At 58.0% G+C, this 17,975-nt stretch overlaps 1 protein-coding gene across 1 annotated transcript in view; it reads right to left on the reverse strand.

Annotated features, from left to right (window-relative positions):
• Nucleotides 1-3,527: 3,527 nt before the first annotated feature.
• The window catches only part of POLR2A (RNA polymerase II subunit A), a gene marked incomplete at both ends in the record, with an annotated part of 35,321 nt that continues 20,873 nt past the window's right edge, over nt 3,528-17,975 (reverse strand). Inside the window, 7 exons of the mRNA XM_079333143.1 lie at nt 3,528-3,848; nt 4,826-5,050; nt 7,169-7,374; nt 9,423-9,528; nt 12,222-12,393; nt 13,828-14,011; nt 15,728-15,950. Of these exons, the coding sequence (XP_079189269.1) occupies nt 3,528-3,848; nt 4,826-5,050; nt 7,169-7,374; nt 9,423-9,528; nt 12,222-12,393; nt 13,828-14,011; nt 15,728-15,950 (1,437 nt within the window). The remainder of the gene's footprint in view (nt 3,849-4,825; nt 5,051-7,168; nt 7,375-9,422; nt 9,529-12,221; nt 12,394-13,827; nt 14,012-15,727; nt 15,951-17,975) is intronic.

The following is a 17,975-nucleotide window of genomic DNA, read 5'->3' on the forward strand; positions in this document are numbered from 1 at the left end:
TACCCAGAGATTGGCCAGGTCACCCCAAAACTACCCAGAGATTGGCAAGGTCACCCCAAAACTACCCAGAGATTGGCCAGGTCACCCCAAAACTACCCCAGAGATTGGCCAAGTCACCCCAAAACTACCCAGAGATTGGCCAGGTCACCCTAAAACCACCCAGAGATTGGTCAGGTCACCCCAAAACTACCCAGAGATTGGTCAGGTCACCCCAAAACCACCCCAGAGATTGGCCAGGTCACGCCCCAAAACTCCCCACGAGATTGGCCAGGTCACCCCAAACCTACACAGAGATTGGCCAGGTCACCCCCAAAACCACCTAGAGATTGGCCAAGGTCACCCCAAACCACCTAGAGATTGGCAAGGTCACCCCCAAAACCACCCAGAGATTGGCCAGGTCACCCCAAAAACCACCAGAGATTGGCCAGGTACCCCAAAACCACCCAGGATTGGCCAGGTCACGCCCAAAACTACCCAGAGATGACCAGGTCACCCTAAAACCACCCAGAGATTGGCCAGGTCACCCCAAAACCACCTAGAGATTGGCAAGGTCACCCCAAAACCACCCAGAGATTGGCCAGGTCACCCCAAAACCACCCAGAGATTGGCCAGGTCACCCTAAAACCACCCAGAGATTGGCCAGGTCACCCTAAAACCACCCAGATTGGCCAGGTCACCCCAAAACCACCCCAGAGATTGGCAAGGTCACCCCAAAACTACCCCAGAGATTGGCCAAGTCACCCCAAAACCACCCAGAGATTGGCCAGGTCACCCCAAAACCACCCAGAGATTGGCCAGGTCACCCTAAAACCACCCAGAGATTGGCCAGGTCACCCCAAAACTACCCAGAGATTGACCAGGTCACCCTAAAACCACCCCAGAGATTGGTCAGGTCACCCCAAAACTACCCAGAGATTGGCCAGGTCACCCCAAAACCACCCAGAGATTGGTCAGGTCACCCCAAAACTACCCAGAGATTGACCAGGTCACCCTAAAACCACCCAGATTGGCCAGGTCACCCTAAAACCACCCAGAGATTGGCCAAGTCACCCCAAAACTACTCAGAGATTGGCCAGGTCACCCTAAAACCACCCAGAGATTGGCCAGGTCACCCTAAAACCACCCAGAGATTGGCCAGGTCACCCCAAAACCACCCAGAGATTGGCCAGGTCACCCCAAAACCACCCAGAGATTGGCCAAGTCACCCCAAAACTACCCAGAGATCGGTCAGGAACCTCCATACTCAGCCAGGTCACCCCAAAATCTCTCAAAGGTCACTCAGGGACCCCAAAACCCCTCCAGGACCCTCAAAAGCTCCTCAGACACCCTCAAACCACCCCAAAAACCTGCTCAGACACCCCTAAATCCACTCCAGGCTCGCTTCAAACCCTCTCCAGCTCCCCTAAATCCTCTCCAGGACCCCCAAACCCCCTTTCAGAACCCCAAAAGCTGATCAGACACCCCCAAACCCCTTCTACCTCCCCCTAAACCCCATCCAGCTGCCCCAAACCCTGCTCAGACACCCCCCAAAACCCCCTCCAGCTCCTCCAAACCCTGCTCAGACACCCCCAAACCCCCTCCAGCTCCTCCAAACCCTGCTCAGACACCCCCAAACCCCCTCCAGCTCCTCCAAACCCTGCTCAGACACCCCCAAACTCCCTCCAGCTCCCCCAAACCCTGCTCAGACACCCCCAAACCCCCTCCAGCTCCTCCAAACCCTGCTCAGACACCCCCAAACTCCCTCCAGCTCCCCCAAACCCTGCTCAGACACCCCCAGACCCTGCTCAGACACCCCCAAACCCTGCTCAGACACCCCCAGACCCCCCCCAGCCCCTGACCTGCGTTGATCTTCTCAGCAATCTGCTCCATGGTCAGCTTGCGGTCCGTCATGTGCTTGCGGTCCAGCTACCCCCAAACCCCCTCCAACTCCCCCAAACCCCCTCCAGCTCCCCCTAAACCCTGCTCAGACACCCCCAAACCCTGCTCAGACACCCCCAGACCCTTCTCAGACACTCCAAAACCCCCCCAGCCCCTGACCTGCGTTGATCTTCTCAGCAATCTGCTCCATGGTCAGCTTGCGGTCCGTCATGTGCTTGCGGTCCAGCTCCCCTCAAACCCCCTCCAGCTCCCCCCAAACCCTGCTCAGATACCCCCAAACCCCCTCCAGCTCCCCTCAAAGCCCCCCCAGCTCCCCCAAAGCCCCCCCAGCCCCTGACCTGCGTTGATCTTCTCAGCAATCTGCTCCATGGTCAGCTTGTGGTCCGTCATGTGCTTGCGGTCCAGCTTCCCCCAAACCCCCTCCAGCTCCCCCAAACCCTGCTCAGACACCCTCAAACCCTGCTCAGACACCCCCAAACCCTGCTCAGACACCCCCAAACCCTGCTCAGACACCCCCAGACCCCCCCCAGCCCCTGACCTGCATTGATCTTCTCAGCAATCTGCTCCATGGTCAGCTTGCGGTCCGTCATGTGCTTGCGGTCCAGCTACCCCCAAACCCCCTCCAACTCCCCCAAACCCTGCTCAGATACCCTCAAACCCCCTCCAGCTCCCCTCAAAGCCCCCCCAGCTCCCCCAGACCCCCCCCAGCCCCTGACCTGCGTTGATCTTCTCAGCAATCTGCTCCATGGTCAGCTTGCGGTCCGTCATGTGCTTGCGGTCCAGCTCCCCCGAGACCCCCTCCAGCTCCCCCAAACCCTGCTCAGATACCCCCAAACCCCCTCCAGCTCCCCTCAAAGCCCCCCCAGCTCCCCCAAAGCCCCCCCAGCCCCTGACCTGCGTTGATCTTCTCAGCAATCTGCTCCATGGTCCGTCATGTGCTTGCGGTCCAGCTTCCCCCAAACCCCCTCCAGCTCCCCCAAACCCCCTCCAGCTCCCCCAAACCCCCTCCAACTCCCCCCAAACCCTGCTCAGACACCCCCAAACCCTGCTCAGACACCCCCAAACCCTGCTCAGACACCCCCAAACCCTGCTCAGACACCCCCAAACCCTGCTCAGACACCCCTAGACCCTGCTCAGACACCCCCAAACCCTGCTCAGACACCCCCAGACCCCCCCCAGCCCCTGACCTGCGTTGATCTTCTCAGCAATCTGCTCCATGGTCAGCTTGCGGTCCGTCATGTGCTTGCGGTCCAGCTCCCTCGAGACCCCCTCCAACTCCCCCAAACCCTGCTCAGATACCCTCAAACCCCCTCCAGCTCCCCTCAAAGCACCCCCAGCTCCCCCAAAGCCCCCCCAGCCCCTGACCTGCGTTGATCTTCTCAGCAATCTGCTCCATGGTCAGCTTGCGGTCCGTCATGTGCTTGCGGTCCAGCTCCCCCGAGACCCCCTCCAGCTCCCCCCAGACCCCCTCCAGCTCCCCCTAAACCCTGCTCAGACACCCCCAAACCCTGCTCAGACACCCCCAGACCCCCCCCAGCCCCTGACCTGCGTTGATCTTCTCAGCAATCTGCTCCATGGTCAGCTTGCGGTCCGTCATGTGCTTGCGGTCCAGCTCCCCCCAGACCCCCTCCAGCTCCCCCAAACCCTGCTCAGATACCCTCAAACCCCCTCCAGCTCCCCTCAAAGCCCCCCCAGCTCCCCCAAAGCCCCCCCAGCCCCTGACCTGCGTTGATCTTCTCAGCAATCTGCTCCATGGTCAGCTTGCGGTCCGTCATGTGCTTGCGGTCCAGCTCCACGCGCAGCAGCCAGGGCGAGATGCGGCTGACGTCGAAATCTGGCATCTCGTAATAAACGTTCACCCACTCCTGGTCCTCGGCCACCACCGTGCTCTGAGGGTTGGGGTCGTAGTAGATGGCGGTGTTGGCTGTCACCTTGCGCAGCGTGGTGTGCTCCAGGCGGCACAGGATGTCCTGGGGACAGTCAGGGGACAGTCAGGGGACAGACAGGGGACAGCCAGGGGACAGTCAGGGGATGTGGGGACAGTCAGGGGACAGACAGGGGACAGTCAGGGGACAGCCAGGGGACATGGTGTGCTCCAGGCGGCACAGGATGTCCTGGGGACAGCCAGGGGACAGTCAGGGGACAGTCAGGGGACAGACGGGGGACATGGAACATGGGGACAGTCAGGGGACAGTCAGGGGATGTGGAACATGGGGACAATCAGGGGACAGTCAGGGGACAGTCAGGGGACATGGTGTGCTCCAGGCGGCACAGGATGTCCTGGGGACAATGGGGACAGTCAGGGGACAGCCAGGGGATGTGGGGACAGTCAGGGGACAGACAGGGGACAGTCAGGGGACAGCCAGGGGACAGCCAGGGGATGTGGGGACAGTCAGGGGACAGACAGGGGACAGTCAGGGGACAGCCAGGGGACAGCCAGGGGACAGTCAGGGGATGTGGGGACAGCCAGGGGACAGTCAGGGGATGTGGGGACATGGGGACAGTCAGGGGACAGTCAGGGGACATAGTGTGCTCCAGGCAGCACAGGATGTCCTGGGGACAGTCAGGGGACAGTCAGGGGACAGACAGGGGACATGGAACATGGGGACAGTCAGGGGATGTGGGGACAGTCAGGGGACAGCCAGGGGATGTGGGGACATGGGGACAGCCAGAGGACAGTCAGGGCATGTGGGGACACTGGGGACATTTGGAGTGTGGTGTGCTCCAGGTGGCACAGGATGTCCTGGGCATACTGGGGACGATCAGGGGACATTGGGGACAGTGAGGAGACACGGGGACACAGAGGTGACACAACCCCACAGGACCACCACCAAACCAACCCCATACCACCAGCAGCACCCAGAACCCCCCAGCTCCTCCCATCTCCCTGTCCCCAAGGTGTCCCCAAGGTGTCCCCAAAGTGTCCCCAAGGTGTCCCCAGTGCCACCTTGGCGCGCTCGGCGTCGCGGGCGCTCTGGCCCAGCAGGAACACGGTCAGCGAGGGCGTTTTGGGTTTTTTGGAGATGTTGATCAGCTCCTTGAGGCGGGGCACGCCCAGGGTGACGTTCTTGGCCGACACCCCGGCGTAGTGGAAGGTGTTGAGGGTCATCTGGGTGGCCGGTTCACCCAGGGACTGCGCGGCCAGAGCGCCCACCATCTCCCCAGGGTGAGCCTGGGGACACAACAGTGTCACACGGGGGTGACAAACCCCAAACTGACCCCAAACCATCTCCCCAGGGTGAGCCTGGGGACACAACACTGTCACACGGGGGTGACAAACCCCAAACTGACCCCAAACTGACCCCAAACCATCTCCCCAGGGTGAGCCTGGGGACACAACAGTGTCACACGGGGGTGACAAACCCCAAACCATCTCCCCAGGGTGAGCCTGGGGACACAACAGTGTCACACGGGGGTGACAAACCCCAAACTGACCCCAAACCATCTCCCCAGGGTGAGCCTGGGGACACAACAGTGTCACACAGGGGTGACAAACCCCAAACCATCTCCCCAGGGTGAGCCTGGGGACACAACAGTGTCACACGGGGGTGACAAACCCCAAACCATCTCCCCAGGGTGAGCCTGGGGACACAACAGTGTCACACGGGGGTGACAAACCCCAAACTGACCCCAAACCATCTCCCCAGGGTGAGCCTGGGGACACAACAGTGTCACACGGGGGTGACAAACCCCAAACCATCTCCCCAGGGTGAGCCTGGGGACACAACAGTGTCACACGGGGGTGACAAACCCCAAACTGACCCCAAACCATCTCCCCAGGGTGAGCCTGGGGACACAACAGTGTCACACGGGGGTGACAAACCCCAAACTGACCCCAAACTGACCCCAAACCATCTCCCCAGGGTGAGCCTGGGGACACAACAGTGTCACATGGGGTGACAAACCCCAAACCATCTCCCCAGGGTGAGCCTGGGGACACAACAGTGTCACACGGGAGTGACAAACCCCAAACCATCTCCCCAGGGTGAGCCTGGGGACACAACAGTGTCACACAGGGGTGACAAACCCCAAACCATCTCCCCAGGGTGAGCCTGGGGACACAACAGTGTCACACAGGGGTGACAAACCCCAAACTGACCCCAAACCATCTCCCCAGGTGAGGCCTGGGGACACAACAGTGTCACACGGGGGTGACAAACCCCAAACCATCTCCCCAGGGTGAGCCTGGGGACACAACAGTGTCACACAGGGTGACAAACCCCAAACTGACCCCAAACCATCTCCCCAGGGTGAGCCTGGGGACACAACAGTGTCACACGGGGGTGACAAACCCCAAACCATCTCCCCAGGGTGAGCCTGGGGACACAACAGTGTCACACGGGGTGACAAACCCCAAACTGACCCCAAACCATCTCCCCAGGGTGAGCCTGGGGACACAACAGTGTCACACGGGGGTGACAAGCCCCAAACTGACCCCAAACCATCTCCCCAGGGTGAGCCTGGGGACACAACAGTGTCACACAGGGGTGACAAACCCCAAACCATCTCCCCAGGGTGAGCCTGGGGACACAACAGTGTCACACGGGGGTGACAAACCCCAAACCATCTCCCCAGGGTGAGCCTGGGGACACAACAGTGTCACACGGGGTGACAAACCCCAAACTGACCCCAAACCATCTCCCCAGGGTGAGCCTGGGGACACAACAGTGTCACACGGGGTGACAAACCCCAAACTGACCCCAAACCATCTCCCCAGATCTAACCCTAAACCCTCAATAATGACCCCAAACCCCACAACAATGACCCCAAACACCCCAATAATGACCCCAAACCCCCCAACAATGACCCCAAACATCATAACAATGACCCCAAACACCCCAACAATGACCCCAAACCCCCCAATAATGACCCCAAACACCCCAACAATGACCCCAAACCCCCAACAATGACCCCAAACCCCCCAATAATGACCCCAAACCCCCCAACAATGACCCCAAACACCCCAATAATGACCCCAAACCCCCCAACAATGACCCCAAACCCCCCAATAATGACCCCCAGCCCTGCTCACAATGGCCTGGTTGAACTTGGACTCGATCTCCCCCAGCAGCCAGTCCAAGATCTGACCCCAAACCCCAAACACTGACCCCAAACCCCCCAATAATGACCCCAAACCCCCCTACAATGACCCCAAACCCCCCAGTACTGACCCCAAACCCCAAACACTGACCCCAAACCCCCCAACAATGACCCCAAACCCCCCAACAATGACCCCAAACACCCCAACAATGACCCCAAACCCCCAACAATGACCCCCAGCCCTGCTCACAATGGCCTGGTTGAACTTGGACTCGATCTCCCCCAGCAGCCAGTCGAAGGCCTCCCCGCTGAGCCGGAACTCCTCCACCATGCGGCGGCTGCAGAGGGTGGAGCGCAGGTGGATGTTGAAGAGCAGCGTGGCGTTCTCCTGAGCCTGTCTGCTCAGAGGGTCCTCCCCGTTCACTATCACCAGCTTCCGGCTCAGCTCCTTCACCCCTGGGGGGAAATGGGGGGAATTGGGGGGGCTGGAACCCTCCTGAGCCCCCCCAAAGCTCTCCTGGGTTCCTGAGCCCCCCAAAGCTCTCCTGGGTTCCTGAGCCCCCCCAAAGCTCTCCTGGGTTCTCCTGAGCCCCCCAAAGCTCTCCTGGGTTCCTGAGCCCCCCCCAAAGCTCTCCTGGGTTCTCCTGAGCCCCCCAAAGCTCTCCTGGGTTCTCCTGAGCCCCCCAAAGCTCTCCTGGGTTCTCCTGAGACCCCCAAAGCTCTCCTGGGTTCTCCTGAGCCCCCCAAAGCTATCCTGGGTTCCTGAGACCCCCAAAGCTCTCCTGGGTTCCTGAGCCCCCAAAGCTCTCCTGGGTTCCTGAGCCCCCCAAAGCTCTCCTGGGTTCTCCTGAGCCCCCCCAAAGCTCTCCTGGGTTCTCCTGGCCCCCCAAAGCTCTCCTGGGTTCTCCTGAGCCCCCCAAAGCTCTCCTGGGTTCCTGAGCCCCCCAAAGCTCTCCTGGGTTCCTGAGCCCCCCAAAGCTCTCCTGGGTTCTCCTGAGCCCCCCAAAGCTCTCCTGGGTTCTCCTGAGCCCCCCCAAAGCTCTCCTGGGCTCCTGAGCCCCCCCAAAGCTCTCCTGGGTTCCTGAGCCCCCCCAAAGCTCTCCTGGGTTCTCCTGGGCCCCCCAAAGCTCTCCTGGGTTCTCCTGAGCCCCCCAAAGCTCTCCTGGGTTCCTGAGCCCCCCCAAAGCTCTCCTGGGTTCTCCTGAGCCCCCCAAAGCTCTCCTGGGTTCTCCTGAGCCCCCCAAAGCTCTCCTGGGTTCCTGAGCCCCCCCAAAGCTCTCCTGGGTTCTCCTGAGCCCCCCCAAAGCTCTCCTGGGCTCCTGAGCCCCCCCCAAAGCTCTCCTGGGTTCCAGAGTGACCCCAAAGCTCTCCTGGGTTCTCCTGAGCCCCCCAAAGCTCTCCTGGGTTCCAGAGTGACCCCAAAGCTCTCCTGGGTTCTCCTGAGCCCCCCAAAGCTATCCTGGGTTCCTGAGCCCCCCAAAGCTCTCCTGGGTTCTCCTGAGCCCCCCAAAGCTCTCCTGGGTTCTCCTGAGCCCCCCAAAGCTCTCCTGGGTTCTCCTGAGCCCCCCCAAAGCTCTCCTGGGTTCCTGAGCCCCCCCAAAGCTCTCCTGGGTTCTCCTGAGCCCCCCAAAGCTCTCCTGGGTTCTCCTGAGCCCCCCAAAGCTATCCTGGGTTCCTGAGCCCCCCCAAAGCTCTCCTGGGTTCCAGAGTGACCCCAAAACTAACAATGGGTTCCTCAGCATCCCCAAAGCCAATCAGGGGTTCCAGAACATCCCCAAAATTAATAATTAATTCCAGAACATCACCAAAGCAAATCAGGGGTTCCACAGCAACTCCAGAACTTTCCAGAGTGACCCCAAAACTAACCATGGGCTCCTGAGCACCCCCAAAACTATCAGGGGTTCCAGAGGCACTCAGAACCATCCTGAGAGACCCCAAAAACTAATAATGGGTTCCTGAGCACCCCATTCATGGGTTCCAGAGCGACTCTAGAACCTTCCAGAAGAGCCCCAAAGCCAATCAGGGGTTCCTGAGCATCCTCAAACCCATCAAGGGTTCTTGAGGGCCTCAAGAACCTCCAGAACCTTCTCTGAGGGTCCCAAGTACCCTCAGAACCATCCCAGGGTCCTCAAGAACCCCCCAGAACCTTCAAGAACGTCCCCAAAATCCATCACGGCTTCCTGAGGGACTCAAGAACCTTCCAGAGCTTTGGGGGCACCCCAAAACCCACCAGAGCTTCCTGAGGGACCCCAAAACCCCCAGAACTTTCTTGGGGTTCTTTAAGTCCCCCCAGAACCTTTTTGGGGTCACTGGAGCCCCCAAATCCCCCCAGAACCTTTTTGGGGGTCCCCAAATTGCCCTGGGACCTTCTCAAACAGCTCCAGCTCCTTTTTGATGGGTCCAAATCCCCCCAAAACTTCTGGAAGGGTCCCCAAATCCCCCCCAAATCCATTTTTGGGGTTCAGGGGCCCCTCCCCAGGTGGGTTTTGGGGTCCCCCACTCACCCTCCACCACCTTGACCGGGTGCAGGTCCGAGGGCAGCCGGGAGTTGATGTGGAAAATCTTCTGAGCGTTCCAGATCATGCGGAGCAGGTTACAGGGGAGCACCACCTGGGGACCCCAAAAACGGGGAAATTGGGGGGGAGAGAACCCCAAAAATGGGGAGAGAAACAGGGGACACCACCTGGGGACCCCAAAAACGGGGAAATTGGGGGGAAAGAACCCCAAAAATGGGGAGAGAACCCCAAAAATGGGGAGAGAACCCCAAAAATGGGGAGAGAACCAAAGGAGAACCACCTGGGGACCCCAAAAACGGGGAAATTGGGGGGAGAGAACCCCAAAAATGAGGAGAGAACCCCAAAAATGAGGAGAGAACCCCAAAAATGGGGAGAGAACCAAAGGAGAACCACCTGGGGACCCCAAAAATGGGGAAATTGGGGGGAAAGAACCCCAAAAATGAGGAGAGAACCCCAAAAATGGGGAGAGAACCCCAAAAATGGGGAAAGAAACCCAAAAATGGGGAGAGAACCCCAAAAATGGGGAGAGAACCAAAGGAGAACCACCTGGGGACCCCAAAAACGGGGAAATTGGGGGGAGAGAACCCCAAAAATGGGGAGAGAACCCCAAAAATGGGGAGAGAACCCCAAAAATGGGGAGAGAACCATGGGAGCACCACCTGGGGACACCAAAAATGGGGAAATTGGGGGGAAAGAACCCCAAAAATGGGGAGAGAACCCCAAAAATGGGGAGAGAACCAAAGGAGAACCACCTGGGGACACCAAAAATGGGGAAATTGGGGGGAGAGAACCCCAAAAATGGGGAGAGAACCCCAAAAATGGGGAGAGACCCAAAGGAGAACCACCTGGGGACCCCAAAAACGGGGAAATTGGGGGGGAGAGAACCCCAAAAATGGGGAGAGACACAAATGAGAACCACCTGGGGACCCCAAAAATGGGGAAATTGGGGGGAGAGAACCCCAAAAATGGGGAGAGAAACAGGGACACCACCTGGGGACCCCAAAAACGGGGAAATTGGGGGAAAAGAACCCCAAAAATGGGGAAAGAACCCCAAAAAATGGGGAAAGAACCCCAAAAAAGGGAGAGAACCCCAAAAGTAGGGCGAAGAAGTCAAAAATGGGGGAAAGAACCCCAAAAATAGAGAATTTGGGGTGTTCTGGTTAGGTTTTTTGATATCTCTGTTGAGTTTTGGGGTGTCCCAGAGGTTTTTGGTGTGTCCCAGGGGTTCTTGGGATGGTTTTTGAGGTGTTTTGGGGCTGACCTTGCTGTCCCCAGTGGGGAAGATGACCCTGAGCACCCCAAAAGGAGAAATCTGGGTTATCTCAGTTGGATTTTGGGATATCTCGGTTGGATTTTGGGGTATCTCAGTTGGATTTTGGGATATCTCGGTCAGATTTTGGGGTATCTCTGTTGGATTTTGGGATATCTCGGTCGGATTTTGGGGTATCTCGGTCGGATTTTGGGATATCTCGGTCGGATTTTGGGGTGTCTGGGATGGTTTTTGGGATATCTAGGCTGGATTTTGGGGTGTTTGGGGCTGACCTTGCTGTCCCCAGTGGGGAAGATGACCCTGAGCACCCCAAAAGGAGGAATGTGGGATATCTCGGTTGGATTTTGGGATATCTCGGTTGGATTTTGGGATATCTCGGTCAGATTTTGGGTTATCTCAGTTGGATTTTGGGGTGCCTGGGGTGGTTTTTGGGGTGTCTAGGCTGGATTTTGGGGTGTTTGGGGCTGACCTTGCTGTCCCCAGTGGGGAAGATGACCCTGAGCACCCCAAAAGGAGGAATCTGGGATATCTCGGTTGGATTTTGGGATATCTCGGTCGGATTTTGGGATATCTCGGTTGGATTTTGGGGTATCTCGGTTGGATTTTGGGGTGTCTAGGCTGGATTTTGGGGTGCCTGGGGTGGTTTTTGGGGTGTCTAGGCTGGATTTTGGGGTGTTTGGGGCTGACCTTGCTGTCCCCAGTGGGGAAGATGACCCTGAGCACCCCAAAAGGAGAAATCTGGGATATCTCGGTTGGGTTTTGGGTTATCTCGGTTGGATTTTGGGATATCTCGGTCGGATTTTGGGGTATCTCAGTTGGATTTTGGGGTGTCTGGGGTGGTTTTTGGGGTGTCTAGGCTGGATTTTGGGGTGCCTGGGGCTGACCTTGCTGTCCCCAGTGGGGAAGATGACCCTGAGCACCCCAAAAGGAGGAATCTGGGATATCTCGGTTGGATTTTGGGATATCTCGGTTGGATTTTGGGTTATCTCAGTTGGGTTTTGGGGTGTCTGGGGTGGTTTTTGGGGTGTCTAGGTCGGATTTTGGGGTGTCTGGGGTGGTTTTTGGTGTGTCTAGGTCGGATTTTGGGGTGTCTGGGGTGGTTTTTGGGATATCTAGGCTGGATTTTGGGGTGCCTGGGGCTGACCTTGCTGTCCCCAGTGGGGAAGATGACCCTGAGCACCCCAAAAGGAGGAATGTGGGATATCTCGGTTGGATTTTGGGATATCTCGGTCGGATTTTGGGGTATCTCAGTTGGATTTTGGGGTGTCTGGGGTGGTTTTTGCGGTGTCTAGGTCGGATTTTGGGGTGTCTGGGGTGGTTTTTGGGGTGCCTGGGGCTGACCTTGCTGTCCCCAGTGGGGAAGATGACCCTGAGCACCCCAAAAGGAGGAATGTGGGATATCTCGGTTGGATTTTGGGTTATCTCAGTTGGATTTTGGGGTGCCTGGGGTGGTTTTTGGGGTGTCTGGGGTGGTTTTTGGGGTGTCTAGGTCGGATTTTGGGGTGCCTGGGGCTGACCTTGCTGTCCCCAGTGGGGAAGATGACCCTGAGCACCTCCCTGTCCTCGCGCATGCGCTCGAACTCGCGCTCCAGCTCGTTCTGGATGTGGGCGTTGGACAGGATGTCCTTGACCAGCTCCTCCTGCAGCGTCCGGCGCAGAGCGCGCTCGTTGGTGTAGTCGAACTTGAACCTGGGCACGGGTGGCCAGGGACAGTGAGGGACACACAGGGACAGTGAGGGACACTGAGAGACAGCAGGGACAGTGAGGGACAGCAGGGACACTGAGGGACACTGAGAGACAGCAGGGACAGTGAGGGACACACAGGGACAGTGAGGGACACACAGGGACAGTGAAGGACACACAGGGACACTGAGGGACAGTGAGGGACACAGAGGGACAGTGAGGGACACACAGGGACACTGAGGGACAGCAGGGACACTGAGGGACACACAGGGACAGTGAGGGACACACAGGGACAGTGAGGGACAGCCAGGGACAGTGAGGGACAGTGAGGGACAGTGAGGGACACACAGGGACAGCCAGGGACAGCAGGGACACTGAGGGACACTGAGAGACAGCAGGGACACTGAGGGACACACAGGGACAGTGAGGGACACACAGAGACAGTGAGGGACAGCCAGGGACACTGAGGGACAGCCAGGGACACACAGGGACAGCCAGGGACACACAGGGACAGCCAGGGACAGCGAGGGACACTGAGAGACAGCAGGGACACTGAGGGACACACAGGGACAGTGAGGGACAGCAGAGACAGCTCCATACCCCCAGTGTCCCATCCATGTCCCCAGTGTCCCCCCCAGTGTCCCCAGCCCCTCACTTCTTCTCGAAGGCCTTGTTGGAGGGTTTGAGGGTGGCCAGGTTCTGCTCTCCCAGTGTCCCCAGTGTCCCCCCCAGTGTCCCCAGCCCCTCACTTCTTCTCGAAGGCCTTGTTGGAGGGTTTGAGGGTGGCCAGGTTCTGGAACTCCACGCTCTCCCCGTGCTCCCAGTGTGTCCCCAGTGTGTCCCCAGTGTCCCCAGTGTGTCCCCAGTGTGTCCCCAGCCCCTCACTTCTTCTCAAAGGCCTTGTTGGAGGGTTTGAGCATGGCCAGGTTCTGCTCTCCCAGTGTCCCCAGTGTCCCCCCCAGTGTCCCCAGCCCCTCACTTTTTCTCGAAGGCCTTGTTGGAGGGTTTGAGGGTGGCCAGGTTCTGCTCTCCCAGTGTCCCCAGTGTCCCCATGTCCCTCACTTCTTCTCAAAGGCCTTGTTGGAGGGTTTGAGGGTGGCCAGGTTCTGCTCTCCCAGTGTCCCCAGTGTGTCCCCAGTGTGTCCCCAGTGTCCCCAGTGTGTCCCCAGTGTGTATTCTCAGTGTCCCCAGTGTGTCCCCAGTGTGTCCCCAGTGTGTCCCAGCCCCTCACTTCTTCTCGAAGGCCTTGTTGGAGGGTTTGAGGGTGGCCAGGTTCTGCTCTCCCAGTGTCCCCAGTGTCCCCCCAGTGTCCCCAGCCCCTCACTTTTTCTCGAAGGCCTTGTTGGAGGGTCTGAGGGTGGCCAGGTTCTGCTCTCCCAGTGTGTCCCCATGTCCCCAGTGTCCCCCCCAGTGTCCCCCCCAGTGTCCCCAGCCCCTCACTTCTTCTCGAAGGCCTTGTTGGAGGGTTTGAGGGTGGCCAGGTTCTGGAACTCCACGCTCTCCCCCGCCAGCCCGTCCTCTCCGTAGCGCAGCTGCACCACCTGGTTGATGGAGTTCCTGACGGTGGCGTCGTACTTGACCATCACCGACTCCATCGACTTGATCAGGCGCCGCTGGATGTACCCTGGGGGGGCAGCAGGGCTCAGGGCACCCTGCAGGGGCTGGGGGGGCTGGGGGGGGGGGGGCTGGGGGAGTTTGGGGATCCCCAGGAGAAGCTGGGGGAGTTTGGGGATCCCCAGGAGGGGTCTGGGGGAGTTTGGGGAACCCCAGGAGGGGCTGGGGGGGCAGCAGGGCTCAGGGCACCCCAGGAGGGGTCTGGGGGTGCTGGGGGAACCCCAGGAGGGGCTGGGGGAACCAGGGGAACCCCAGGAGGGGTGTGGGGGCGTTTGGGGATCCCCAGGAGGGGTCTGGGGGAGACAGGAGGGGTCTGGGGGGAGTTTGGGGATCCCCAGGAGGGGCTGGGGGAGGTTTGGGGGTTGTGGGTGGTACCTGGGCAGGGTTTTGGGTCTCAATTTCAGGATTTTGGGTGGGATTTGGGCAGGATTGGGCACTGACCAGTCTCAGCCGTTTTCACAGCCGTGTCAATGAGACACCAGGGGAGAATTTGGGGACCCTGGGCAGGTTTTGGGCAGGTTTTGGGCAGGTTTTGGGCGGGTTTTGGGTGGGATTTGGGTGGGATTTGGGCAGGTTTTGGGCAGGTTTTGGGCAGGTTTTGGGCAGGTTTTGGGCAGGTTTTGGGCAGGGTCTGGGCACTGACCAGTCTCAGCCGTTTTCACGGCCGTGTCAATGAGACACCAGAGAACAATTTGGGGTCTCAATTTCAGGATTTTGGGCGGGTTTTGGGTGGGTTTTGGGCAGGATTTGGGCAGGATTTGGGCAGGTTTTGGGCAGGATTTGGGCAGGTTTTGGGTGGGATTTGGGCAGGTTTTGGGCAGGATTTGGGCAGGATTTGGGCAGGATTTGGGCAGGATTTGGGCAGGATTTGGCACTGACCAGTCTCAGCCGTTTTCACGGCCGTGTCAATGAGACACCAGAGAACAATTTGGGGTCTCAATTTCAGGATTTTGGGCGGGTTTTGGGTGGGTTTTGGGCAGGATTTGGGCAGGATTTGGGCAGGATTTGGCACTGACCAGTCTCAGCCGTTTTCACGGCCGTGTCAATGAGGTATCAGAGGAGAATTTGGGGTCTCAATTTCAGGATTTTGGGTGGGATTTGGGCAGGTTTTGGGCAGGATTTGGGCCGGTTTTGGGCAGGATTTGGGCAGGATTTGGGCAGGTTTTGGGCGGGTTTTGGGCGGGTTTTGGGCAGGTTTTGGGCAGGTTTTGGGCCGGTTTTGGGCCGGTTTTGGGCCGGTTTTGGGCAGGATTTGGGCAGGATTTGGGCGGGATTTGGGCAGGATTTGGCACTGACCAGTCTCAGCCGTTTTCACGGCCGTGTCAATGAGGTACCAGAGGAGAATGTGGGGTCTCAATTTCAGGATTTTGGGCAGGTTTTGGGTGGGATTTGGGCAGGATTTTGGGTGGGATTTGGGCAGGATTTGGGCAGGTTTTGGGCAGGATTTGGGCAGGATTTGGGCAGGATTTGGGCAGGTTTTGGGCAGGATTTGGGCAGGATTTGGGCACTGACCAGTCTCAGCCGTTTTCACGGCCGTGTCAATGAGGTATCAGGGGAGAATTTGGGGTCTCAATTTCAGGATTTTGGGTGGGATTTGGGCCGGTTTTGGGCAGGATTTGGGCAGGTTTTGGGCCGGTTTTGGGCAGGATTTGGGCAGGATTTGGGCGGGATTTGGGCAGGTTTTGGGCAGGTTTTGGGCAGGATTTGGGCAGGATTTGGCACTGACCAGTCTCAGCCGTTTTCACGGCCGTGTCAATCAGCCCCTCGCGCCCGCCCATGGCGTGGAAGAAGAACTCGGTGGGCGTCAGCCCGGCCAGGTAGGAGTTCTCCACGAAGCCGCGGCTCTCGGGGCCGTAATCGTCCTTGATGAAATGCGGCAGCGTCCGGTGCTTGAAGCCAAAGGGGATTCGCTTCCCCTCCACGTTCTGCTGCCCCACCACGGCAATCACCTGAGGGACAGGGGCAGGCATGGGGTCCAGAACCCACTGAGAACATTGAGGAACCACCTAAAACCTGCTGAGAGCATCCAGGAACCACCTAAAACCTGCTGAGATCCTCCAGGAACCACCTAAAACCTGCTGAGAGCATCCAGGAACCACCTAAAACCTGCTGAGAGCATCCAGGAACCACCTAAAACCTGCTGAGATCCTCCAGGAACCACCTAAAACCTGCTGAGATCCTCCAGGAACCACCTAAAACCTGCTGAGAGCATCCAGGAACCACCTAAAACCTGCTGAGATCATTGAGGAACCACCTAAAACCTGCTGAGAGCATCCAGGAACCACCTAAAACCTGCTGAGATCATTGAGGAACCACCTAAAACCTGCTGAGATCCTCCAGGAACCACCTAAAACCTGCTGAGATCCTCCAGGAACCACCTAAAACCTGCTGAGATCATTGAGGAACCACCTAAAACCTGCTGAGATCATTGAAGAACCACCCAGAACCCACTGAGAACATCCAGGAACCACCAAGAACCCACTGAGATCCTCCAGGAACCACCTAAATCCCACTGAGATCCTCCAGGAACCACCTAAATCCCACTGAGAACATCCAGGAACCACCCAGAACCCACTGCGATCATTAAGGAACCACCTAAAACCCCCTGAGATCCTTCAGGATCCACCCCAAACCCCCTGAGATCCTTCAGGAACTGTCCCAAACCCCCCGAGATCCTTCAGGAACTGCCCCAAACCCCCTGAGATCCTCCAGGAACCACCTAAATCCCACTGAGATCCTTCAGGATCCACCTAAATCCCACTGAGAACATCCAGGAACCACCTAAAAGCCACTGAGATCCTCCAGGAACCACCCAAAACCCCTGAGATCCTTCAGGAACCACCTAAAACCCCCTGAGATCCTTCAGGAACCACCCAGAACCCACTGAGATCCTCCAGGAACCACCTAAATCCCACTGAGATCCTCCAGGATCCACCTAAATCCCACTGAGAACATCCAGGAACCACCTAAAACCCACTGAGATCCTCCAGGAACCACCTAAAACCTGCTGAGATCATTGAAGAACCACCCAGAACCCACTGAGATCCTCCAGGAACCACCTAAAACCCACTGAGATCATTGAGGAACCACCTAAAACCTGCTGAGATCCTCCAGGAACCACCCAAAACCCACTGAGATCCTCCAGGAACCACCTAAATCCCACTGAGATCCTCCAGGAACCACCTAAAACCTGCTGAGATCATTGAGGAACCACCTAAAACCTGCTGAGATCCTCCAGGAACCACCTAAAACCTGCTGAGATCATTGAGGAACCACCTAAAACCTGCTGAGATCATTGAGGAACCACCTAAAACCTGCTGAGATCCTCCAGGAACCACCTAAATCCCAGTGAGATCATCCAGGAACCACCCAGAACCCACTGAGAACATCCAGGAACCACCTAAATCCCACTGAGATCCTCCAGGAACCACCTAAATCCCACTGAGATCCTCCAGGAACCACCTAAATCCCACTGAGATCCTCCAGGAACCACCTAAAACCCACTGAGATCCTCCAGGATCCACCTAAAACCCACTGAGAACATCCAGGAACCACCCCAAACCTGGAGATGTTGATCTTGGGACTGCCTGGTACCCAAAACCACCTCAAGAACCTCAAAAAACTCCAAGAAACTCCACAGAAACCACCCCAAACACCCTGAGATCCTTCAGGAACCACCTAAAACCCCCTGAGATCCTTCAGGATCCACCCCAAACACCCTGAGATCCTTCAGGAACCACCTAAAACCCCCTGAGATCCTTCAGGATCCACCCCAAACCCCCTGAGATCCTCCAGGAACTGCCCCAAACCCCCTGAGATCCTTCAGGAACTGCCCCAAACCCCCTGAGATCCTTCAGGATCCGCCCCAAACCCCCTGAGATCCTTCAGGAACCACCTAAAACCCCCCGAGATCCTTCAGGATCCACAACAAACCCCCTGAGATCCTTCAAGATCCACCCAAAACTCCCTGAGAT

Source organism: Erithacus rubecula, assembly GCF_903797595.1.
Source record: "Erithacus rubecula genome assembly, contig: scaffold_829_arrow_ctg1, whole genome shotgun sequence".
Classification (NCBI taxonomy): domain Eukaryota; kingdom Metazoa; phylum Chordata; class Aves; order Passeriformes; family Muscicapidae; genus Erithacus; species Erithacus rubecula.